The sequence below is a fragment of the Taeniopygia guttata genome, chromosome 21 (assembly GCF_048771995.1).
Source record: "Taeniopygia guttata chromosome 21, bTaeGut7.mat, whole genome shotgun sequence".
NCBI lineage: Eukaryota > Metazoa > Chordata > Aves > Passeriformes > Estrildidae > Taeniopygia > Taeniopygia guttata.
In genome coordinates this window covers 661,279-684,526 of record NC_133046.1, presented here as the reverse complement: position 1 = coordinate 684,526, position 23,248 = coordinate 661,279, and the positions used below count along the sequence as shown (strand labels likewise).

The following is a 23,248-nucleotide window of genomic DNA, read 5'->3' as shown; positions in this document are numbered from 1 at the left end:
GTTCCTGCTTAATAATTGAATGTTCTTTGGTGTCTTGTGTGCTGATGTGTGAGAGTATGTGAGACAGAACTCATTTTCCCTGTGTGTTTAATATCAGACTGCTGTAACTGGCTTAAAATTGGAGCCCCAGCTCGGGCTTGTAGTTAAAACTGGTATTAAAGAGTTAAGAGCAGCCCAAGGTTATCAGATTGTTGGGAAAGCAATTGCCCTTTCCCAGTGCAATAAAGTAATTATGAGTGGTGTATGAAAATGGGGTGCAGGCTGTTTGCACATTCTGGTGCCTGTCTTTCCCAGGAATTGCATTGTCCCCTTTGTGTTGATCTCATCGTTTGCACATTCAGAGCATGTTCGGTATTTGCCACTTGCAGCTGGAAATGCTAAGCAGCATTTAAAACCCAAATGATGCCATCTGTTTGTGCAGGGTTTTGGGAGGATTTTCAGATCCTGACAGGGTTTCACCTTGGGTCTGTTCTCTTTCCTCTGGAACAGCGTGCTCTGGGCTCCAGTGAAGGGATGGAGGAGTGCAGAGCTTTTACAGCTCCATCTCTTGGTGTTTCTGTGCTGCCCTGACATAGCAAAGGTGATATTTGGGAACAAACCAGTCACAATTCTCAGTTTGTAACCCGGGTAGCATGTGGCCAAATGCGCCCGTGAAGTTTTTAAGATAAAAAAATTAATAAGTTTTAGTCTTTAGTGCAAAGAAAATGAGATCTGTGGTTTGAATTACTGAATTTGTGACTACAATAATGTGCAGAATAAATATAGTTGTGGTTTTAAATCAAACCAGGCCTGATTTACCTTGGGGTTGGTAGTTTCACTGGAATTTAGGAGGGTTGGGAGCTCGTGTGCCATGCCAGGTTTGTCCTCTGCTGCCTGTATTTGCCCTAGGAAGATGTACAACCTCCATGAGTTGGTAAAAGCAGTTGCTGTAGATTTTTGGAGCCTGGAGTCAGCAATATAAACGGGAATGCAGCTAAACATGTACACGCTGAACTTTAGACTTTGGCTTTTTTAACAAATGCTGCTGTATAAAGTTCTGTTTTGGCACAAAACTTGATTGAATCCACGCTTTTGGCCGGGCTCTTCCCTTCCCAGGGCTTGCTGTGGCATCTGAGGTGCCAAAGGTGAATATTCCTCTTGTTCTGCTCACTTCTGGGGGACTCCACCGTGGTTTAGGGTTTCAGGAGCGTGACAGAGTTCCTGCCAGGGAAATCTCTGCTCAGGGCACATCTCAGTTCAAGTGGGGAGAGTTGAATTAGGAGCACTGTGTGTCAGGTTAATAAAATTCTGAGTGCTTTTCCTGCTCTGTGGAACCCTCACTGGGATGGATGTGGAGCTGCTGTGGCTCTCACTGGAGTGCCCTTCCATGGATGTTTGAAGTGTTCTACCTGTTCTTCTCGGGCACATAAACAAGTGCTTCAGCCCTGGAGAGATGAAAAATAAATAATAAAAACCTCCTCGTGGTTATCTTTAGGAGAGGGTTAAAATTTTCCTGCCTCTTCCAGCCTAAATGGTGCTCGTGACAGCTTCAATGTATTTTTGTTTTGAAGCATAATGTGTGAGGAAGATAGTGGTTATGTTAGGGGATTTTTATGTCTAGATTTATGTAGGGATTTTTTCTTAGAACTCTTGCTGTGGTTTTTGCTTTGTTTGGGGTTTTTGCTTTGATGTGTTGTTTTCTGGAGGTTTTGGTTTGGTGGTGGTTTTTTTTTTGTCCCCTCTCCAAAAAAACTGTTAAGGGAGTTTTTTTTTTTAAACTCTGAGCAGCAAGTGTGGAGTCATCTCTGTCTGGGAAGCCATGGACAAAGAAATAATACACACAGCACTAGTGGGAAATAATGAAAAGTTTCTCACTTGGCCATTGGGCTGAGAGCTTGAGAAATACCCTTCTAAAAGTTTCTTTTTTCTTGGTCTTATCAATACCATTCGATACTAAAATGCTCTACATTGCTTCTTATTTCATGTTTTGAATAAAGAATAGTACATAACTTTGAAAACAGTTTTGAAATGTCACTTCTAGCCAAGTTCATTCTGATTCAAAGGCCAGATCAGCATATGTGAGAAGCAGTCAGCAAGTAATAAATCTGAGCATAGCTGTGTGTGTTATCTCGGGGGAGAGGCTGGAGGACGGCAGGAGAAAACTGCCTAATCCCTCAAGTGCTGGCTGGATTTAATTAGGTCCCAGTTGCTTGGGCAACTGGCACCTAGTGAATTTTCCTGTGTAGTATTTTGAAAGTAGCTCTTAAGTCAGCTCCTGATTAGGTTAGTGTTTCAGAAAACACTGCCTGACAGGACATCCTTCTCACTGCTGCTTGTTCAGCTGCTCGCTGCTCACGTGCAGCAAATGATGGAAACTTCACAGTCAAGAGTCTTCAAAGCTGAGCTTTTACACGGAAAACTTCAGTGCATCAGATCCCTAATAAATCATGTAATTTGTTTGGCTGTCTTTGGTTGCTGAGGGATCACAGGTTTTTATTTGAAAGAACAAGGAGATATGGTAACCCCAGTTTGTTATTGTGGAATAAAGAAGGTCTTGAAAGACTTTCAATGGTCAGAGATGGATCAAACACTGCTCTGAACAGTTTATGGTGCTCTGCTCAGCCTGGTGTCTCCTCCACTATAGACTGCAGGTTGCTTTATTAAACATTTAATGTTGTTTCAGAACTGATAGTGGTGTCTAACCTTAAAGCTTCACCTTGAAAATAGAGTCAGGAGTTTCATATTGCTTAATTTCAGGAAAATAGCTTCCATTTGGAGGCTGTTTTCAGTATGAGACATTTTGCATGTGATGGAGTATTAGTGTGTCATTATGAAAGCTGGGAAGGTTTTCCTTTTTTTTTTTTCAATTTTATTTTGTGTGTACAAGGCCACAAACCCAAACTGCTGCCACAGGACCTTTGCCATGTCCTGGCTTTGCTGGTGGCAAGTGATGAGGTGTGGGGGTACCACAGCGTGAGCGAGGCCACCACATTTCATGTGTAGCCGAGTGGTTATTTGCATTGGTTATTCTGTGCTTAATGGCTTAAGGCCTTCCTCTGCAGCCTTGTTCTCAGCAGCTTACAAGACCAGACCCAAATACAGGGATCCAGCTCGTGCTGCCACAGCAGATCCTGCCTGAGCCCCGCTGGAGTTCAGAGCCTCTGCTGCGAGCCCTGCCAGGAGAAATGATATTAATGTCTGAAGCGTGACCACAGCCAGAAGTTATTTCATGCAGTGTTAAAGTATTTCCTCTTGGTGTAGATTAGAAGCAGATTAATCACTTGGAGCATTTCTTAATATATTTTTTTCTTCTTCTCATGGAAGATGGGGCCAGTGGTGAAGCCCCTTTCAGGTGGGCTCGTTAGCTGGGGGTAGCTGGGCACTGACGGGGTCACTGCTGTAGGTGTTTGCTGTTTGAACATAATTTTATTGAGTTGAAACCCCCAATGCGTGAGAGCTGAGAGCTGGTCCTTTTCTAAAAAATAGTGCTTAAAATCTACTCGGGAACTTGGTTGTAGCCCAGGAGCAGTGATGTGGCTGCAAAGAAGGTGAGTTTGTCAGTTGTCTTTGAAACCATGTTCTTTTTTTTGTTAGAGGGAACCTTTCTGACTTCCAGACAAGCAAACCAGACTGAAGGGGAAAAGCCAGTGAAAGTCTGTGAGGAGTCATTGGATGGCTTTGGGGCACTGGGAAATTGGTGTTTGTGGAATCTGGGAGCTGGGCAGCGTGGGGCTTCTTTGGGAAGTTCACCTCGGGCAGTGGGATGTGTGAGAGACTCCGAGACGCAGTTCTGGGGCGAAAATATGTTGGAAGTCAAAGGCTGACATTGACAGCTTTGGTTTCTCTCACTTAAGGTCATGCAAGAGCTCATATGATCCCTTGAAACACAGACCCTCTTTGCAAATACCTTTTAACACGTGTTTGGAGCCCTTGGGCAGGAACCCGAGGGATAACGAGCTCTTGTGCTGGACTGCTGCTGACCAACTTATTTTTAAGCAGCGCACCTTTGTCTGACAACTTGGTGCTTATTCTTCCTTGCACAGGATTGTGTCTGTTTGCTTTTCAAATCATTTTCCTGCTGCCTCGTGGCAGAACCTGCTCGTGCAGCCGGAGATTAAAGATCAAAGGTCACCCTTGCAGCAGCGAGGTTTTACTACTTTAAATACTGGGTATTTATTAGTGTTTTCTGTGCGTGCAATAAAGGAAGCCAGGTGTAATTGAATCCATCTCAGTTGTTAAGCATTCTGAGCTGATGAGGAATAGGCTGCAGCCAGGCTCTAATGTGAGACAGGGCTCAGGCCTGCATTTCACACATGAATAAGCACACTTAATCTCCTGATTACAGCAGCTCGCAGGGAAGGGAACTCTGACGTCTGCTCTGTCATTAACCAAAATAAGCCGCTCCTTGGAGAAAATGAGACCAATGGCTGAAATTAAAGGCAGCTTCTCCAGACAGAAATATCATCTGTCTTCATGCTTATGCATAAAGTGTCTTAAAACAGTGGACAAGAAAAAAAATGTCCTCTTAATATCTCTTGCTCATCCTGATAACCTTGTACCATCCTCCGCCCTTTGACTGGAGCAGGATTTCTTTGTTTCCGCTGGTAGGGAATTTTATGGAGCACTTAAGTGGCACAGCTTTAGTTAGTCTTACACATGGTCTCGAAATCTCAGGATGTTGCTTTCTTTAGAGAGAAATTGCCTTAATTATAGGCACGTTTCCCTGGGAATGTCTGGTCAGGCAGCTCGTGGTGGGAGCCCACCCTGCAGTTACTCTTCCCTTTTGAGAAGCTCAGATGCACAACTGTGTCTGGAGTTAAATAAAACAGCTCATGTGGCTGAAGACCAGAGGTTTTGCCTTTCCTGCTCGAAGGGGTTTTCCAAAAATAACCTGATCTAGTTCTCTTTTGGGCGATTTGAATAACTATAGTTTGAAGGTTTCTGGAGGATGAAAGGATTGTGAGGGGACAGCTGAACTTTCAGCCATTTAAAAATGAAACATCCAATGGAGAGAAGCTCAGCTAAAAACATGCAGGGAGGGACAATTTGGTAGGTATTTGTAGACATGTTCCAGGGATGGAGGCACCAAAATAAAATTTAGAATGGAAACTGGAATTAGTTGAGAGTTGGAGATGAGTTCTACTTGCAAAGCAGTAATGGGTTGGTTCTATAAACACACAAATGAATGTGGGCAGTATCATGCAGAAGTCATTTTTGTCTTAAAATAAGTGACCTACAGGCAGCAAAGGGTGATGTACTGGTGGCTTCAATAATCAGGCATCCCATAAAACCAGGGCTGTTCCAAGAGGGACATGTGGTTCTCTTCCATGGAAGGATTCTTTCCTGTTACTATTAGCTTGGCTGTTACTGTGTGCCAGGAATTTCTGTTTATGCTTTGATTTCTTTGTTGATATTTCCCAGATCTGAATTTACAGCACTTTGGAATGTTTTTATTTCACCTATTTTAGTAACAATACTACAGACTTCTCTTTTTTTTTTGCCACAGACTTGCCTGTCAGGAAATCCATATGCATACTTGCAGGGTTTACCCTTGTTGCTTCTCAAAGTCTGTCTATCTATTCAAAATAAATTGCTGCGCAGAACAACAAGTTTTTGTTCAACTTTTTTTCCCCCTGTTTTAAATGTTGTTAAGCAACCTCATAATGCAGATGTTTTCGTGGCTCCAAATGACTTCAGGTTCCCCAGATAATTGTTCTTGTTTTAGCAGCAGCTTCTGCAGGTCCCGTGGGCCTGTTCTCCCCTAACAGGGGAGTTATCCTGCATTGTAGGAGGGAGTTATCCCACATTATATGATCATTTTTTTAAAGTTCTGGTTTTTAATGGTGTGATGGGATGACTGCTCTACATTACTCAGCCCTCTGTTGTGGTAATCACTTGCATTAAGGCTGAATGACTTCAGAGAAGGGTAAATACACGGCTTGATATTTATTGTCTGTTTGCTCCCATGTGTTATGAGTCTAGAGGCCATTAAAGCAGCTTTGGAAATGGCAGGAGGAGCTCTGAGCAGCCTCTAAGGCAGGGATCAGTGCAGGGGGCTGGGAGCTGCAGGCTGAGCTCTTCTCCTGCCCCTGGATCCCCCCACAGCTCCCAGCTCCTTGGGGAGGGATTTGGGGGGGCTGCCCGAGCCTGTGTGTGTGCCACAGCCAGGCAGAGACCCGAGCAGCAGCCTGTGTCACAGTGAGGGTGGGCAGCAGGCATCTCCTGCTGCTCCCTGCCTTCCTCACCAAACACCGCTAATTTAGCTGCTCATTCTGGCAGTGCAGAAACGTCCTAACACTGCATTGGTGTTATGCTGCTGCTCTCGAGCCAGCGTGGAGAGAAAATGTGGCTTATTTGGGATGGCATTTCTTTCATGGGATCCTGTGTGTAAAACTGTCCAAGAGCAGGTGTTGTCACATCACTGTTGTGGATGTGGTGCATAAATTACCCATCCATTTTTGGAGGAGGTAGGAGCTGATAAGTTCTCTCCAAATCTCATCCCCAGCCCTTCAGTCTGCTCTGGGGTCAAAGCTGACTCTTGCAGAATTTCACTCCCAGTCCTTACTGAACTCCTGACCTCTCACAAATAGAAATTGTTCTACTTGTCCTCCCTATGCCCATTAGAATAACACAAAGGGAAATGTTACTTTGCTGCCTTGGGTCCTCAGGATTGCCTGGTGTTCCCTGGCAGTTCCTGGTGTGGCTCTGAAGTCGCACTGATAACCTGTCTCTTTTCTCTCCATAAGTGCAGGGATGTTTTTGCCGTGTGAAATCTCGCTTTGCCACTCTCCCCCGTTCCTTTGAGTTGTGTATCATCAGGGTTGTGTTGAAGAGAGGGACTTAGGATCTTATCTGAGCTGTCAGCCTGCATGCCTGGTGTGTCACAGCCCCTGGACCCGGATCTCCAGCGATGCCACCCTGCCCGGCTGGGGCTGCGTCAGCGTGGGTGGAATGTGCAGGGGAGCTGAGCCTGGCTCAGAAATGTGAGATCTCCTGTTTGCTTTGCTCAGGTCAGCTTGGGTAAATAGCAGGGGGAAGGAGAGGTCACTGCCTGTCATGGGAAACACCTGGAATTGTGTGCCCGGGCTGGAGTGGCAGTGACCTCCAGCTCCGAGGGGCTGATGGAGTGGGGCTGCCTCTTTCCTCCCCCTGCCCTGGGGATGGTGGGCACAGAGCACCCAAAGGGCACAGGCACGCTTTAATTCATGTACTGACAGGGCTTCCAAGGGCTGGGGGCTGTAAAAATGTAACTCAGTGACCAGTGCTGGCCACAGCCTCCCAGAGCTGGGTTTGTGTTATAAACTCCAAGTGCCAGGGAAGGAGATAAGGGAGACAACTGATAAGAGGCACATAAATTACTGGAGAGACTCCTAAGGGCTTTTTAAGACTTTAAGCAAATCTTTTTTCCCCTGGAGGGTCCCAGACTTGTTCCCTGAGCATTCCAGAAGAGGCAGTGGGACCCCCTGGGCACCAGCAGGATTGGCACAGAGGAGGAGACTGAGTATTTTTACTGACTGGGGCATTAATGTTACGGGGAAAAGGTGTTGTGTGTGTCTGTGTACTACTGGCAGGGAGAGATGTGTGGTTTTGCTCTGTGTGTGGTGGTTGGTTGGAAAATTCTGTAGGTAAACCCAGCAGGATCTGGATTTTCAAAGTTGGGGTGAGTGTCTTTAGCAAAATCTCACCCCAACAGTGAAAAACTGTCCAACAACAGTGGGGTAAAACTCTTGCTGTACTCCCTTTTCCTTTTTTTCCTACTTTTTCCTCCTTTTCTTTTTTCTCCCCTCCTCTGCTGGTCTCTCTGAGTTTGCCCTCAGTCTGCAGCTGCTGGGTGTGTTGTTGTCAGTGCTGGCAGTGTGAGGTGATGGATGGAGCCTGGGAGTGGGGAATATTCTGAGGGATATCCTGCAGGACCTCTTAATATATTTGGTCCCTCCGAATATCTGCAGCTCGTATTTTCCATGGCAAACAGGCGATAGGGGAAGAATGTGGGAGAAAGTTGATAGCAGATGTTCCCAGTCTCTCCTGAAAGCTGAAGGCTGAAGTTTGTGGCTCCCCTGCAGTAAATGAGCTTTATCCCGGGGCTGGGATCAGGGTGGGCTGTGTGGAAACTGCCCTGCTCCAGGCAGGGTGTGAGGGTCTGAGCTCCTGGATTCCTGGAGTTCAGCTCTGCTTCTCTCTGTGGCAGCTGAGATTTCCTTTCTTCATGTTTGACTTATCAGTGTTGTTTTTCCACAAATGATCCCAGAGCTTTTCTTAAAGCAGTTCTTAAAACCTTATAAATATATGGGGAAACCTTTATGGGCTGTTTTCTCTGTTCCCCCTTTTTTTTCTTTTAAGTTTTAATCCCTTGCACTTAAACTGAGTTGAAATTCTTCCTTGACATCAAAATTAGAAAAGCTCTGTGGCAGGAACTCTAGCAGTGGCAGCACATAGTTCCTTTAATCTGGCATTTGCTGAAAACAGTGCCTTTTTATCTGGCAATATGAGACTAAAAGCTTACAGAAGAATGGCCCTGTTGTGTTTATTAAGACTGGTAACACATGACCAAACAAATCTTGTTAAAAGATTTATCTGTCTAGCTTAAACAAGAAAAAGGAGCTCTTCTCCATATTTTTAGTTGCCCTGCATTCTTAGATGCCTTCCTGTTACAGTCTCGTAGCATTTCTGGTGGACTTGCTTTCACATTATCTTTAAAACCTGACTCTTTAATTCTGGTTAAGAGGTTTAAGTACTTAATGTGCAGAGTGGTGCTATATGTGCCTTTTGCTCTGACAGGGGTTTCCAGGTGTCCAGGCAAAACAACTCTGTGGAGCAGGTACCTTGTGGGAGCAGCAAAATGCTCCTCTGCAGGCTGGGATTGGAGTGTGAGAGGGTTTTGTGGCTGTAAAAAAAGTTAAAATTTTAATTTGAACTAGATTTAAAATGGGGGGGGGGGGGGAATGAAGCAGCTGAATATGGGGTAATGATCAGTTGAAAATAATGATTATGAACTTCTGTACTTCAGATTATTAGATGAATTTAAAGGTTAAATTGTGCCTACTGGATTTCTCCAAAATCCTGCTGGGAAATTCTCGTTTCTTCATCACTGGAGACCTACCTGAGCATTTTAACAAGAATGTCAACATTTGGATATATGATGGGGCATTGTCAGTATCTGCATTTTCTGCTACAAAGCAGAGAACAGGAGACTTTAGTGAGTAACTCTGCAAACACACTTTTGGCTCGTGTTTGATCTCTATAAACAACTCAGGATAAAAAAGACCTTGCAAGTCTGATAGCAGAGTGGGTGGAGATAAAGAAACTTATCCCAGAGTGCATGTAATAAACTTATTGAAATGGCCATATCCTGAGGACAGAGTTAGAAAATAACAACAAAAAGGGCTTGGGATGTGATTGCAGCAAAGGTAACGTTTTCCCTCGGCTTTTTCAGTTTGAATTGAGCAAATAATGGATGGGGGCTGTTCTCCCTCTCCTTTGTGTGGCACACTCAGCTCTTGTGGAGGGCTAGCTCCCTTTGGGCTTCCCTGGCTTGTTCCCTGGTGAATTCCCTGTGTCAGGAGAGTGAATTTCTGCCAAAGGCAGCCCCTGTGCTGTGCCTGAGCCTTGGCTGGGCAGAGGGACAGAGGCAGCTGCTTTGGTGGCGTTGGAGCAGCTGCCAGGGAAAATGCCCAGAAAGCCAAGGCCCAGAGCTTGGCAATCCCCTCTGTGGGTTTTAGTGCTGCCCCAATCCCAAATCCAACATCTGTGAGTGCTGCCCAGGACGTGTCAGCCCAGGGAGCAGAGAAGAAGCCCCCAGTGCTTCTGTGGTTCCTGTCCTGGTGGTTTTTGGATCCCGTGTTGGTTCCTGGCTGCACAGACAGAGGCACAAGCGCTGAGCCCACTCAGCAGCTGGAGCTGGTGAGTGATGTTGAGTCAGCAGAGGAGTTTTCACTGTGCTCACATTTTGGTAAAGAGTGATCACAGCACATGGAGCTTGCAGCAGCTTCCTGTTCTGTGGTGGCTGAAGAATAAATGTGTGAGATGTGGTTTTTTCCTGTTACAGCTACTCTGAAAGTTATGGAGCTGCTTCATGGTGATGTTGGTTTAATCGTGCAAAATCTTTCAAGTTGAGTATTTGGCGCGAAATCTTCTTGGAAATGTGATTTATTTATGTAGGAAAGCAATGGCTGTGAAAATTATTTTTTATGGGATCCCTGAAATGGGAGCTGGGAGGAAAGTGGCCATTTGAGTGGAAATTTCACAGATGAACAGACTGAGCAAAGTGTGGCACACACTGCTTCTTGCACAGCCCTCCAGTAAATGAAATAATCTGAACATGGTGTTTGTTTATTCAATGTTACTCCTCTATGCAGAGCTGTGTTGTGCAAAGAAAATAAACCCAGGAAAAAATATCCCCCTAGTAATTGGACTTGTAATAAAACCACTGAGGGATTTATGTGAATGCTTTACCCACCAGGCACCCGGAGCTCACTGGGTTTGCTGTGGTGTTGGCCTCAGGACAGGCTCCACTGCTGAAAAGTGATTCACTTGACATTTACTTTCAAATTAAAGTTTAGCAAAGAGCAGCCTGTGCTGGAATTGTGGCTTTCTCAGAATTGTTTGCACAGCTCTGGCTCCTTGCAACTTACACAATACAAGGTGGAGCTCAGAGTGTTTCAGATGCAGGTAAAATAAATATGGATGCATTATCTGTCAGTTACTTATCAACTTCTTTATTTGTCCTTAAGACAGGAACTTTAAAATAATTTTGCCTTTAAGATTAGAGGTGTGGAGAAGCCCTGGAGCTGGCCAGGTTTCAGACTTGCTCTTTCTGTCATTTACTACCCATCCTCAATAATGAAATGGTGACTGATGGGGATTTTTTAAATTGGAAATGGTTAAAGGAAAAAAATGGACATTTTGCACTTGCCAGTCTAAGGAAGGTGCTCGTGCTGTAGTTGTGCCAGAAGAGGGGTGAGATCCTTTCACTGAAGTGATCTCTGTATGAACAGCATGTTTGTCTGTCTGTCTGCCCCTTCTCCTGTCTGTCTGTGCCCCTTCTGCTGCAGGAGCAGCAGGGACAGGAGCGTTGAGGGCTGAGATCTGTGTAGGGCTGAAGGAATTTCCAGTGCACGGGATCAGGGGCTCCTCAGCTGACTTCTCAAAAATCAAACCAGCCTTTTTCCTTCTCTGATGTGGTTTCAAAAGCTTAGTGCATGAACAATCAATGTTCTCAGGTCTCTGCCTTTCAGACATTCTACACCGTGGGCTAATTCTGAGTTGCACCACGTAGTAGCTTCCTGGAAACTTAGGAATTGGATGTGGGCAGATTCAGCATTATTGGTGAATTAGGGGGAAAAAGAAGGTAATTTGTCTTTGTGAGTTGAATGCCTCCTTTTTGAAATATCCTGCTTTTATGTATGGAAAAGCAGATTTCATTAGTGCAGTTGTAACTACTGTGGTTTGGTTAGATTTCAATTAATTAATTCCTCTAATCTGTGGATTACAGGTTAGCTCTATTTTTGGCAAAGCAGGGTAGGGGCAGGACTTGCTAACAGATTGCCCTGGAAGTGGCAGATGGCATCCCTTACCCTGTACCAGCTTTGTAGGGCATTGCTTGTACGTGGTGGTGAGATGTAAAACAATCCTGCCATTTGCTGAACTCCCTCATTTGCTTCCAGAGGAAAGCTGGAGACTCTTCCTCTCTGCACTTGTCCTTTCTGAAATGTTTATGGGTTTTGGTTTTTGCACTGGCATGCTCCCTGTTAGCTCCAGGTACGAAGTGATGCCTGTTCTCAGTGGGCACTCCCCATCCCAGAAGTTATTACGTGTCTGCAGTGAACTGAAGAATTTCTTTAAGGAATTGAGGAATCTTTTTTGAGGATGGAGGTAGCTTCAAACATTTACAGACACTGAAGTTACCATTTCTGTGAAGTCTTCAAAAGGCTGCTTTGTATTTTACTGCTTGTGCTTTCCACTTTGAATTGCTGTAGGATGTGGGGTTTTATTCGGTTTTAATTTTTATCTTAAGGAATTCAAAGAATTTGGAATACTAACATGGGCTTTTTCCCTCTTTCTCTCCCCTCACCTCCTCAAGAACCTTTTTAAAACGCTGGGGTTGCTGGAGTGGTTGAATTTTTCCTGGCTTTGAGTGAGAAATTCAGAAGACTGAAGCCCAGGCTCACTGTCTACCTTTCACGGAGGCCCAGCCGTGAGAGGACAGAAGAAGGCACGTGGCGAATCATGACAGCGGACAAGGAGAAAGACAAAGACAAAGAGAAGGACAGGGACAGGGACCGGGACAAGGAGCGGGACAAGCGGGACAAGGCGCGGGAGAGCGAGAACTCGCGGCCCCGGCGCAGCTGCACCTTGGAGGGAGGCGCCAAGAACTACGCGGAGAGCGAGCACAGCGAGGACGAGGACAATGACAACAACAGTGCCACCACCGAGGAGTCCACCAAGAAGAGCAAGAAGAAACCCCCCAAGAAGAAGTCGCGCTACGAGAGAACCGACAACGGCGAGATCACGTCCTTCATCACCGAGGACGACGTGGTGTACAGGCCTGGAGGTGAGCAACTGTCCCTTGGGGCTCCCGGGAGCTGCAGCTCTGCCTGTCCGGGCCAGGCTGCAGCCCTCCCCTTGCAGCCAGCGTGGGTGTGCATGGAAAGCTTCTGGCTGTGTCTGGTGGGGTCTGGTCTGTGGGAATGAACTTGGCTCCCCTTTGGAGAAGAGCCACCCTTTTTGCTTTCTGCTGCATTAATTATCTGCGCTTCACGTGGAGTCTCTGTCCCTGGGAGTTTGGAAACTAAATTGGATAATGCATTAAATGCTTCGCTCCCACTTTGGAGCGAGAGCCACCCTGAGCTGGGGGGATGTGGCGACATCCTCAACCCTTCTGGCAAGCTTTTCTGGGAATCTCTGATAGCTCTGTGAGATAGAACCCAGATGAGTGAGGATCTCAAGCTGCTGCTGGACTGGTTTCACCCCTCATTCCTGCCTGTGCCTGTGCCCAGCTGTTGGGCAGAGCAGTGTTGGAATCAGGGATGTTTTGGGGACAGCACCAGCAGCTTGCAGTGTGCTCTGCATGTCTTGGATGTGCCTCTTAATTACTGCCAAGTTCACAGGAATTTTTTAAGCTCTCATGTAAGGTTTCAAGGTCTAACCTGTGGCTGCTGCCAGGGAATGTTTTCCTCAAAGTGCACTTGAGATTACCCAGCTCCCATTTGTGAGTCCAAGCCTCCCTGTCTGTCTGCACAGCACTTTAAAAGTTCCCCCACAGGCTGGGCAGGCTGGGCTTGTGTTTGGCTGCTCTGCCTAAAGGGCCCTGGCAGTTCCATATCCTGCAGTGGCACTGCTGGGACAAACCAGAGATGGATTCTGGCTGGAGACAGGGAGCCAGTGAGGTCAGAACCCGTCTGATTTTCCATGAGGAGCTGCTCAGCTCAGCTGCAGCAATCTCCTGAGGTCAGAGGGGATGCTGGAAGTGCTGCATGCAGTTCTAGTGCCTGTGAGTGCTCGTGCTGTGTGTGGGGGCACGTCCAGGTGGGATGTGCTGCGTTCCATCCTCCTCCTTCCACGTGAGCCTTGAGCACTCTGGTTTGTACTTAGTGCTACCAGCATTAGTCAGAATAGCTTCTCTCTTGAAATGCCTCAGCTTCAATTTCAGCTCATTTCATCAATCACTGCAAAGGAGCTGTTTTTGCCACGGTGTCAGGGCTCGTGGCTCAGTCATATTTGTTTTTCAGCAGGGGCAACTGGGAGCCTGCAGAAGCGTCAGCTTTGGTGGCAATCTTATTTTCAGTGTCAGAGGATGAAAAATAATTCAGAATCTGTTGAGAACAGCTGTTGTGTGGGCCCGGGAGTACAATGTGATACACTGGCTTTATTGCAAAAAGAGTTTGCTTAAAATGAAGATGGGAAATCAGTTTGTGGTCTTAATTTTATCTTGTAGAAGGATGGAGCAGTGGCTGTGGCTGATCTGGAGGAGGTTGTCCAGGGAAAGAGCAAGGAAAGCCATACTGTTTGTGATAACGAGGATATTTTGTAGCTGTTCTGTAACTTAAACTCCTGCTTATTAAATTTTACATTGTGTTAATAGTAATCAGCATAAGAGGTGTACCCTGGCATTGACACTTTTCTGTTGTGTTGGCTCTTTGTGCTGCTGTGAAATTTGTCTTGGAAACTGCTGAGAGTGATGAGAGCAAACGTGAGCTCAGCTCTGGAGGGACCTGAGCACGGCTGGAACCTTAACTGAATATACCCACTTTTAAATTTGATTTTAAAGGGAATTTCTTGTCAGGAGTGATGTCTTGACTCCACATCTCTGTGCTGGAGGTGTTTTAAACCAATGTTAGCATCCATTACAGAAGGAGCTCTTCCAGCTCCTTACATACACGGAGATGTATTTGTGGTTAAGGGTGAAAATTACATTAATTTTAAGAGGGTTTAGAGAGTTTAAATTAATGAGACACAGCAAGGATTAGAAAGATGAAAATTAAAGGTGTGTGCAGAAGGGATAGCTATCTTCAGCTTACATCTTCTGGGCTTTAAGGAGAGGAAATCCTTTCCAATCATTTGATTCTTTCTCTTAAGTGCTCTCATCTGACGTGGATGAAAGTTCAAGGTCTTCATTTCTTGGTTAAAATCTCATTCTGTCTTTACCCCATTGCTGTGGAGTACTTAATCCAGCACTTAATTCTGCTTTTTTTCCTGTGCTGAACTCAGCAGCTGTATTGGAGTAATAGCAAATAAACTGTAAATAAACAGATAATCAAGATCATTGAATTTTTTTTGGAGTGAAAGGTTTCACTGTATTGTTACCATGTAAATACTGCTCTTTATTAATTTGCATAGATATAATGAATACGTGCACAGCCTTAAATAATGTATTAAAAAGAATTGAGTAGGGCTTAGACAACACTGTGCAATTAATCTTCTCTACTTTGCTGGAAATCACACAGGCCTATCCTAAAAGCTTGTTGGCCCAGTTCCCCATCTGTCCTCTCAATTTCCACAACCTCCCTCCCATTTCCTTGCAAATCTAATCTCTGGGGTTTTCCTTCTTTTTTCCCTCGCAGTTCTCACCTTGCTGTTGTCAGATTGCCTGTTGGAGTAGCATTAGTTTTTTTTGCACAGTGTATATTCAAATTTGCTTTAGGCTTCCTTAGCACAGGGAGGTGACAATGAAAGCGACTTGTGTGAAGACTGAGAGTTGTTTTTTTTTTCCTCCTCTTGGGTTTCAGTTCAATCATTTAATGCTGATTTTCCTTCCATTTCCCATGCAGACCGATCCCTTCTATGTCCCTGGCTTTTGCCAGAATCCACCTCAGGAAGGGCTGTGACTGAATTAAAGCCACAGGATGGGTGCTGAGGATCCTGGTGCTGCTGTGGAGCGCTGGGTGAAGGTCTGCCTTGGTTTGGAGCCTGGGCAGAGCAGGTGACTGCCACCTGGAGATGGGGACAATATTGTTTGCTTTGCCTACGTAGAGCCATTTAAAAGGATCTGCAGGAATTAAAAGGATTTGTGGGGATCTGTTTCTGCAGTGACATCAGTGCTGTATAAACAGCCCTTCAGCGGGAGGTAAGGCAGGGTGAGATGCTGAAATGCCTGCTGAGCCTGCAGGATGCAGCAGCAGAGCCTGGCTGCAGGAGAGGGAGGGGAGGGAGCTGCTCACAGCACAGGGACACCTGCACAGGGCACCTGGCAGTGTTCTACCTCAGAGCCATTCCTCACACCAGCGCTGTGCCAGCCACATTCTTCTCTCTGTCTGGATCTTTTCCTAGAGGAGCACAGAGAGAAGAAAGAGAAAACAATTTCTATTCCTGCTCCTTGTTTTTCCCATGTGGAATGTGTTTGGAGAATTGTTTACCTGGGGTGAGTGCTTGGTTGGTTATAACCAATCCATCCCACCTGTGTCTAAACTATCAGAGAGGGTCACGAGTTGTAAGTTAATTAGATATAGCAGTTAAAAAAAGTAGGTATGTCATTTTAGTGTCTCCTTTAAATAGTATATTAATGTATTATAGTATAATTATAATAAAGAAATCATTCAACCTTCTGAACTAAAGTCAGATCATAATTTCTTCCCACCAGGTTCACCTGCACTTACAGTGATCACTGCACAGGCTGGGGAGCAGCTCCCTGTGTGCAGGCACTGAGATGTGCCACTGCAGCTGCTGAGAAAAGTGGCCAGGCCAGAATTCAGTGTAAAAATACACATAATACAAGCAGGAGCTTCTGCTGTAAGCTTTGACATTCTGGCAGGTGTATTTTGGGCTGCTGAAGCTGCAAGGATGAAAGTTAATTATTTTCTGGGTGGTTTTAATTTTAATGTGTTGCTTGGGCAGAGGAAGAAGTGCAGGAAAAGGATTCTTTCAGCTGTACACTGTAATTTTAGGAGGTCTTTGGCCAGACTGTTATGTTCTGTGCATGTTGTGTGGGTTTGTAATGTGTATTTTGCACGTGTGGGCTTCTCTTCCCTCTAGAACACATGAGCATGTGTTCTAGAACGGTGCAATCTGTATTTTCCTCTTCTTTTGAAAGTCTGTTACCATTGTGATAGGAGATGGTTGAAATGATTGAGTGTCAGACTTTCAGCTGCTGTAAATAGGAGTAACCTTAGGAGCTGTGCTGCTTCGTGTGGTTGTGAAATTCCCCTTATTTTTCACACTTCCACCACTGTTTTCAACTTGTCTGTGTATGTGAATAGGGATGAGGAAAACTTAGCAAAAATATTATCTTCAAACCTTTTGTTTCAATGGAAACAAATGCATTCATTGCCCATTCCCATTGCCCTTTGGTAATTAAAAGAAGGAAGAACATTAGAGAAAAGGCCTGGATTGGTAGGTGAGTCTTGAAACATGCCAGGGGAGTTGAGAAAATGCATGAAAACCTCACAGGTTTTCTTTGAGGCTGACTAAAGTGTGCAGAGCACAGTGGGCAGGAACAGCCTGTCCCAGCTGCAGCTGGCTCTGTCCTGTGCTGGGGACACCCCAGGGCTGGAATTAGGGACCTGGCACTGGGATTTTAGAGCTCAGGTGAATAACAGAGCGTGGAAAAGAGTGAAAGCTGCTCTGGAGCCCAGCTCAGCCCCTGATAGAGGTACCTTTGGTCCCTGCTGTCAGTACAAACAGTGAGCAGGAGCCAGAGTGGATAAAAAAAGACATTTACTGAGTTCACATTTCCTTCTAGCAGGGAAGGCACTGCTGTGTCCAGGGCAGCTGCTGGGGCCTGACAGATGGAGCCTTAAGTGCAGATCAAGGTTGAGCTGGCAAATGGATTCCTCTGGCTTTGTTTGGCTCTGGATAATTACAGAGAGCAGCTCAGCGGGGCTGGGGTGCCCAGGGCTGGGTGTGTGGCTCTGGGGACGTGGATTCACCATTACTTTTCCATCCTGATCTCAGCATTAGGCTTGAAAATGAAGGAGCAAGGTGCCAGTGCTGAAAGGCAATAAATGCACTTCTGCTGCAAGCTGGGCTTCACAGCTGCTGCACTGATGTGTTCTCTGGGCAGGGCTTTCAGAGCTGCTCACAGGCAGGAAAACGCTTCTCCCTGCAGGAGACACGTGCTGGTTGTGAGCCATGGAGGTGATTTTTAGGGGCTGTTTGCAGCCTCAGGCTGGCAGGCAGCAGTGGGGCTCAGGAGTGCCAGGGTTTGGGGCTGCACTGCTGCTGCTTGAGTGTGCCAGGCACTTTCTTCTCTCTGTCAGGGTTTTTCATAGAGGAAAGAGAAAACAATTTCTATTTCTGCTCCTTGTTTTCCCATGTGGAATGTGTTTGGAGAATTGTTTCCCTGGGGTGATTGCTTGGTTGGATTCTGGTGAGGATTGTTTGAGCCTGGTGGCCAATCCAACCCACCTGGGGCTGGGCTCTCATAGAGGGTCACGAGTTGGGAATGAGTCAGAGATGGGAGTTAGAAAAGTAAGTATGTAATTTTAGTATCTCCTATAAGTAGTATATTAATGTATTATAGTGTAGTTATAATAAAGAAATCGTTCAACCTTCTAAACTAGAGTCAAACATCATTATTTCTTCCCACCAAGTTCACCTGCATTTACAGGACTGGAGGATACACAGATAAAGCCCATCCATGTGTTGATGAGGTGTTGTGGTGTGTTGCACTTTAATTCTCATAAGGACAGCAAAGGGAGAGGAGTGAAGGAACCACTTGGTGTTTGTGATGGGCTTGGGAACAGCAGAGTTCTCTTGGTGTGCTTGAGGCTGTTTAGGATAAATCAGGTGAGGTGATGTGGTGCATTTTTGCTGCTGTTTGTCCTTTTGTCCCCCACACTGTCCATGAGCAGCTGTGGGAGGCAGGTGGGGTTTCACGTGGGGATTTGTGAACCGTCACTGAGAAGCACTGGGGGCACGTGTGGCACCTCCAGCAGTTTTCTGTGGCCTTCAAAGGGCAGGAAAAGCCTGTTGGAGGTGGCACGCGTGCTGCAAAGCTTATCTGGCGCTAGAGGAGGAGTTTCAGACTAACTGGTTATTCAATTAATTTCTTTTATCAGCCTGGATTCTTGTTCTTACCCCTCCTCCCTTTTCATGTGTTTAATTGAAAAAACATCTCCAAGGCAGGAGGAGCCCCTGGCACGAGGTGGGGGCTGAGCAGACACTCTGTCTTTGCTTGCAGTGTGGCATTTTTGGTGACACAACTTCATGTAAAAGGGTGTGTGCTTTGTACCAGATCTGTTAATGAAGGATGTGTGGATGCACCTTACGAGGAGAGCGGTGCAGTGTTGTGGACATGCTTGAAAAGTGCAGGAAAATAATTGGTGTGGGAAATGATGTAGCTGGGGGCCTGAGCTGCAGAACAGTTGCTTTTATGAAATTGGGAACTGCAGAGTACAATTAGCTGTCATTAATTTTGTTGAATAGAAATATGTTCCATTTATTGTACAATCAGGAGCCAGGCTTGAATGAGTTTAAATAGATGAAATCTAAATTATACTGACAGTCCATTAAACAGCAGCAAAACCCCTTAAAGAAAATGGATTCACTATGATACCGGTTTATAATAAAATCATTTGCCAAATAAGAACTATAGTCCAGGCACTGGGAATACTCCTGTGAGCTTCAAATGAACACAGTAAATTGGTTGAACCATTTATTGCAGAGCAGGGCTCCAGCTCGTCGTTCCCTGACAAGGAGCCAGCAGCGTTGCTTGAAATCTGCTCAGCAGGAAGTGACACTAAAAGATCAGACTGGCAATTTGTTTGTTGTCAGCCATATGGGGGAAGAGAGGCAAGTGCTCAGCTCCCTACCTGTCAGTGGGAATGCTGCTGGAGCCCAGAGCACGTGTTTGGCATTCCCAGGGCCCTCCTCTGCCTTGCTGTGCTTGTCACGGAGCCACCTTCCGAATGCATTGCTGCTGCAGCTGCAGCTCTGTGTGCTGCTGAGCTTTGTGAGCGAGGCTTTGGCAATTCCCTGGGCCTGGGCTGCAGGCAAGCTCAGCATTCAGCCTTTAAACCCACCGAACGCTGATTGTGATCCTCTGGAAGGCACCACTGATGGTCTGTGTCTGCTGGCACCCTGCTCCTAATCCCATTTAACTGCCCATGGGGTGCTGAGGGGTGCTGACATTCGGCCTGCAGCTCCTGGGAGGCTCCTGGGCTCTGGCAGAGCAGTTTCTGGCCAGGGTTGCCTGCTCAGGCTTCCTCAGGGGCTGGCACAGGGCTCTGGGACTGCTGAGCCTTTTCATTTCAGGCATCAGGATGGAGGAATGTGAATATTCCTGCTTTCAGGAGTGCAAATACCCTTCAACTGCAGCAGCTCGAGTTCAGGGTTTATACATGTCTGTACACACATGCAGAGAGTGAGCTGGAGACCTGATGGGGAGGGATGGTAGATAATTCCTTGACAAAGGCTTTCAAGGAATATCCTCCCTGGGGAAGTGTGTGCTGTGCAGAGAGCCTATGGCTTTGTTCCTTGGATGATGGAAGTGTTGACTCATTAGGTAAAACATGAAAGGGTTCTAATTGTGAAGCTGGTTACTGCAAAAACTGCAGCATTTAAGCTGCTGAAGTTTCAGAAAATGGAGCTGGTTGGGGTGCTTTTCCAAGAGAATTTGTTACGTCCATGCATTGAAGCTCTAATTTTAAAAGCAGCTTTTAGTGTGGGAATATTAATGTAACCCTTCAGAACTAGGGCACATCTGGTGAATATCACAAGCCCAAAGGCAGAATGACTCTGTACCATGTGTCAGGGAAATGCTTCATCTCCAGTGGGACGTTTTACACGAAATAGGGAAGTGAGCAGTGCACTCAGGGCTGCAGACAGGCAGGGAATCCAGTGGCTGTGCAGGGGACTCAGCATTTCTTTACTCTTCTGCAAAGGTTACAGAAAGCCCTTTTATTTTTATTTGTGTTAATTTTCTTTCAGACCATTTGCTGGTTTGTCATTGCTAAACTCTGTGATTGATGTTGAGATTGATGTTCAGATGTTGAACATGTCCAGGTTTTGAGTGGCTGATGTGAGTGCCTCTGTAAATATTCTCCTTTTCTGGGGAGCATCTTTCGAGTTTCTATCATCCCCAACCTTGCTGTGTGCCTGGATAAACTTGTTTTTCTTATCTGCCTGGCCTCTCCTGCTTTGGAGCCTTGTAACTGGATGTCATCATTGTTTTAGGGCTTGGCAGGCAGCCAGCAGTGCCTCCCTCAAATGCAACCCAGAGCAAGTCTTTATCCTTAGGAGATGCCACATCCCCTCACGCTGTGCCAGCCATTTCACAGGGATGCTCGGCTGCTGGCCCTGCCTGCTGCCTGATAAAACTCTGGAAAATGAGGCTTGCACAGCCCAGATACCGAGGGAAAAAGAAAAGAAAAAAAAAAAAGCTTTTGCAAGTTGTGGTGCTGTGTGTGGAATCTCACTGGCCCCAAAGAGCTCCTGGAGGAGCAGGACGTGCATGGCTGGTCCTGCTGGGATCCTGAGCTGCAGCCTTGTCCAGGTGCAGTGACCAGCCAAGGAAATCTGGGATAACAGGAAAATCTGGGAATACCTGCATGTGGTCATTGCTGGAGCTTTGAAACGTATCTCGCAAAACCCCGAGATTTTGGAGTTTTTCTGTAGAAATCCAGAAAAGTCCACGGAAAATCCCTCCCAGGACAGTGGTGTTTGTTGTCTCTCCTGTGTTTTGAGCAGCAGCTCCTTATCTGTGTGTGAGAGGGGTCACCAGGACGTTCCTTTAAATATTTGCTCGGCTTTGGGGCTGGCATCTTTCTGTTTAGCAAGCTGTGTGTGAGCTGCTGAGTTCCAAGGTCAGGATCATTAATCAGGCACTTCTCTCCCATCCGTGCTGTGTTTTCATTCCGAGGGCACTGCTTTTGTTGTAGTTATTGCCAAGACTGTTTTGAACACAACAGACCTTATGTTACAGCAGCCTTGGAGAGCCCAGTTGTCAAAAGCAAACAAAAATAATTACTGTGTTTCTGTCTTGTCAAATGTAATTCGAGAAAGCGCAGGCCTTCCCCGAGGTAAATCTAATTTAAGTTTGCTGTGTTTCATCTGTGATTGGTCGCCTTGGTTTTCTTCACAATTAGAAGAGAAAATATGTTAGTGCTTGGTTCTTAATGGCAAGCTGACCACGAAAAATCTGATTACTTTCCTCTCTTATTTTGGTCTGGTTCATAGGCTGTGACCTGGTCATTGTTATTAACTCAATCCAGAGTGGTCTTTAAATTCCTTTCTTTTTGTTTTCCTAGCAAAATGTCTATTCAAATCTAAGTTATTTTTTATGCAGTTAATTCCCTTATTTATCATCATAAATAGTTTCTATTTTTGGATCACACTCAGAATAAACTGCACAATATGCAAATGAAATGGTGGTTCTTTCAAAGTTTAAGCTGTATTTGAATTTATCCTGTTGTTGTGTTCTTTCTTGGAGGCACAGAAGTTAATGCCCGTTATTCTAAAATCTTGTGTTTTTAAAGATTGCGTTTATATCGAAAGTCGCCGGCCGAACACGCCCTATTTCATCTGCAGCATTCAAGACTTCAAACTGGTAAGGAACATTTTCACATCTCCTCCTTTCCCTGCCCCAGGCTCCAGGGTGGGGATATTTCTGAGCTCCTCTGGGTGACTCTTTACCCTCTGAAGCAGGAGCTGGTTTTTATTATTTTTATTAAACCCCGGCTCTGTCTTTGCTGCAGCCTCAGTTCACTGGGGCAGTTCCAGCTGCGATCCCTGGCATGTTCAGCTGAACAGAAAGGTGAATTTGAGTTGTGTTGTGGCTCAGGAAGTTCAGTTTGGCTCCAGCACAGCTCTGGATCAGGGCTGGCTGTGGCAGCCTCTGCATCTCAGCTCACACCACACCAAGCGACCAGATTAATGGGGAGAGACAGAAAGGAATGTTTAAGGACCTGTTAGCACTTCATCCTCCAGCAGGGAGAAGTCAGGGAGCTGAGCGGGGGCACATCAGAGCGGGGTTTGCCCTGTTCTGTCTGCTGCAGCCCTGAAGGCTCAGCCTGTGCCCCAGGAGCTGCTCACAGCTGGCAGAGCTCTGTGGGCAGCACATCTGGGCACTTCTGGCACTGCTGCTCCTCACTGCTGTACTGAAGTCCTGAGCACGTAACAAACTCTGCTTAGCAATGTATTGCCCACAGACATAGATCACCACAGGCTGCTGCTGCCAGAATAAACCAACTTCCCTTCCAAGCTTTTCCAGATATTCTGAGAATCACGGAGATGTTCCTCAGTGCTGGAGTCCCTGCTGGTACTTGGCACTTGTGGGTTGTTCCCTCTTTCCTCCCCCTGTTTTTAGGGAGTTCCTGGGTTTGCAGTGGGTTCAGCCCCAGCTGGGCCATTCCTGCCCATCAGCAGGAGAAAATTAACAAAAATAGCTGCTTTTGGGTCTGCCCGAGTTCCAGGGGGCTCTGGGTTTCTGCTGAGCTGCACTAATTGCTCAGGAGACGAACAAAAGCTGCAGCCCCTTGGACTGGACCACACGTTTCAACTCCCTGCAAGACTCTGGGCAGTGAATTGCAGCTTTAGTACCTTGACATGGTTTTGAAGTGCTTTCTCTTCAGTCCTGTTTTCAGCACGCAAAGGACTTGGCACGAGGGCTGCTGGCAGTTTTGCATAATGTTTGACATGGAAACAGTGTCTCTGTTCTCTGTTTACTTTTGCCTGCTCAGAGTTCTCGAATTTCTCTGTTAATTTAATTTTTCCTACTGACATAATGCATGAAAGGGACTTGTATAAATGACAAAACCAAAAACCTCTTGATGCTGATTATACCAGCAAAAATAAATCCCCAGTGTGTGTGGCTGTTGATTTTCCTGTTGGGGGAAAG

The 23,248-nt window shown here is 46.0% G+C and overlaps 1 protein-coding gene across 5 annotated transcripts in view; it reads left to right on the top strand.

Annotated features, from left to right (window-relative positions):
• RERE (arginine-glutamic acid dipeptide repeats) overlaps positions 1-23,248 on the top strand; it is a 163,421-nt gene that overhangs the window by 41,258 nt on the left and 98,915 nt on the right. For 4 of the 5 annotated variants that reach the window (XM_072917437.1, XM_030289536.4, XM_072917435.1 and 1 more), the window contains exons 2-3: positions 12,059-12,529; positions 21,888-21,958. In XM_072917437.1, the coding sequence (XP_072773538.1) occupies positions 12,205-12,529; positions 21,888-21,958 (396 nt within the window). In that variant the 5' untranslated portion in view covers positions 12,059-12,204. Of the gene's footprint in view, positions 1-12,058; positions 12,530-21,887; positions 21,959-23,248 lie in introns of those variants that run through there. The other variant, XM_072917438.1, reaches the window with a different exon arrangement.